The 1,365-nt window shown below is 30.3% G+C and overlaps 1 protein-coding gene across 1 annotated transcript in view; it reads right to left on the reverse strand.

Moving 5' to 3' along the window:
* Positions 1-613: 613 nt before the first annotated feature.
* Positions 614-1,365, reverse strand: part of LOC103309899 (flagellar radial spoke protein 2-like) — a 2,329-nt gene continuing 1,577 nt past the window's right edge. Inside the window, exon 2 of the mRNA XM_008186578.1 lies at positions 614-927. Within this exon, the coding sequence (XP_008184800.1) occupies positions 614-927 (314 nt within the window). The remainder of the gene's footprint in view (positions 928-1,365) is intronic.

Raw genomic sequence — 1,365 nt, forward strand, 5'->3', positions numbered from 1 at the left:
ACAAAAATTGTATTGATCAAGATATATGAAATTTTATGTGATTAATGCCAAGTTTCGTGAAGAAAAAGAACAAAACAAATATATTAATTCTAATTAATTTATATCTTATAAAGTGTTGGTGTAATAATTTATTTATTTTATTATATTTTACATAATATTAATATTGTAATTGTTTGTTTAAATAGAGTAATATTAAGTTCTAAATTATAATTTGATGGTTGTTAGCAGATTTATATCATCATTAGGATTTGGGTATATTGATATAAACCACCACCAACAGCAAGACATAAAATTAATTTTGTTATGTCAAAGTCAATTTTTTGTAAATAAATTATTAATTACACTAAGAATGTCACAATGTATTTTGTGTTGACCAGTCATAATCATTATGATTTCCAAAAATAAAAATATTGAGTATTTTATAAGTATTTATCTAATGTCCATGTATGTAGGTAGGTAGTATTTTCAATTTTGAACACCGTTATCATTATATTTACTCATATTTTTAGATTACAAGACACCTATAGATTAGTAAATCCAACTATTAATACACAATAATGAGGATCAATAAATCAAAACACATATTTAAAATAAAAATTTATTTTTTATTTTTTTACTTTTCATAATTATGAACGTTTGTTCCTGGCTCATTGGGCCCAGATACAGATGCATTTTCTCCTTCTCCGCCTCCTGCTGCTGATGCCGCTGCTGCTGCTGCTGCTGCTGTTTCTGCTGCAGCTACTGCTGAAGCTGCTGCTTCGGCAGCTTCAGCAGCCAGCTTGTCAGCCAGAGCAACTGCTTCTGCAGCTGCTCTGGCTGTTTTAGCTGCAATGTCCTTCTTTGAGGCTGCTGCTGCTACTGCTGCTGACTGCTGGTTGAACCAGCAGTCAGCAGCAACATGGCCACGCCTGTAGCACTTTATGCACTCTAGACATTCAAAAGAATTGAAATTAAAATATATCCATGATAAAATGTTGGTTAATTTAAAAATTTTGGATAAAAGGTAAAGGGAAAACATAATAACACTCAGCACATTTTGAGTCATAAGATGCATTTTGAAGCAAGATGTTAAAGTATACAAATAGCAATCTAACTAGATAATAAAATGACATCACCAACTGTTTAATTTATAATAATAAGTATGAAGTACAAAATCAATACTTTTTTGTGTTAACCATTTAAACCAAAGTAATTAACATTTCGATCAAGTTATATAGTTAGACTAAAAAAATGTCGATGCGCAGTTACATAAAACCCCAAACCTGGTTACACTGAATAGTGCAATGATGTAAATTATATAAAAGTTATAAAAAAAATTTATGCTACAGGTAATCTTTACATTGCCTGGGCAATGTGTTGCTGTCC

This window comes from Acyrthosiphon pisum, chromosome A2 (assembly GCF_005508785.2).
Source record: "Acyrthosiphon pisum isolate AL4f chromosome A2, pea_aphid_22Mar2018_4r6ur, whole genome shotgun sequence".
In the NCBI taxonomy this organism is placed as follows: domain Eukaryota; kingdom Metazoa; phylum Arthropoda; class Insecta; order Hemiptera; family Aphididae; genus Acyrthosiphon; species Acyrthosiphon pisum.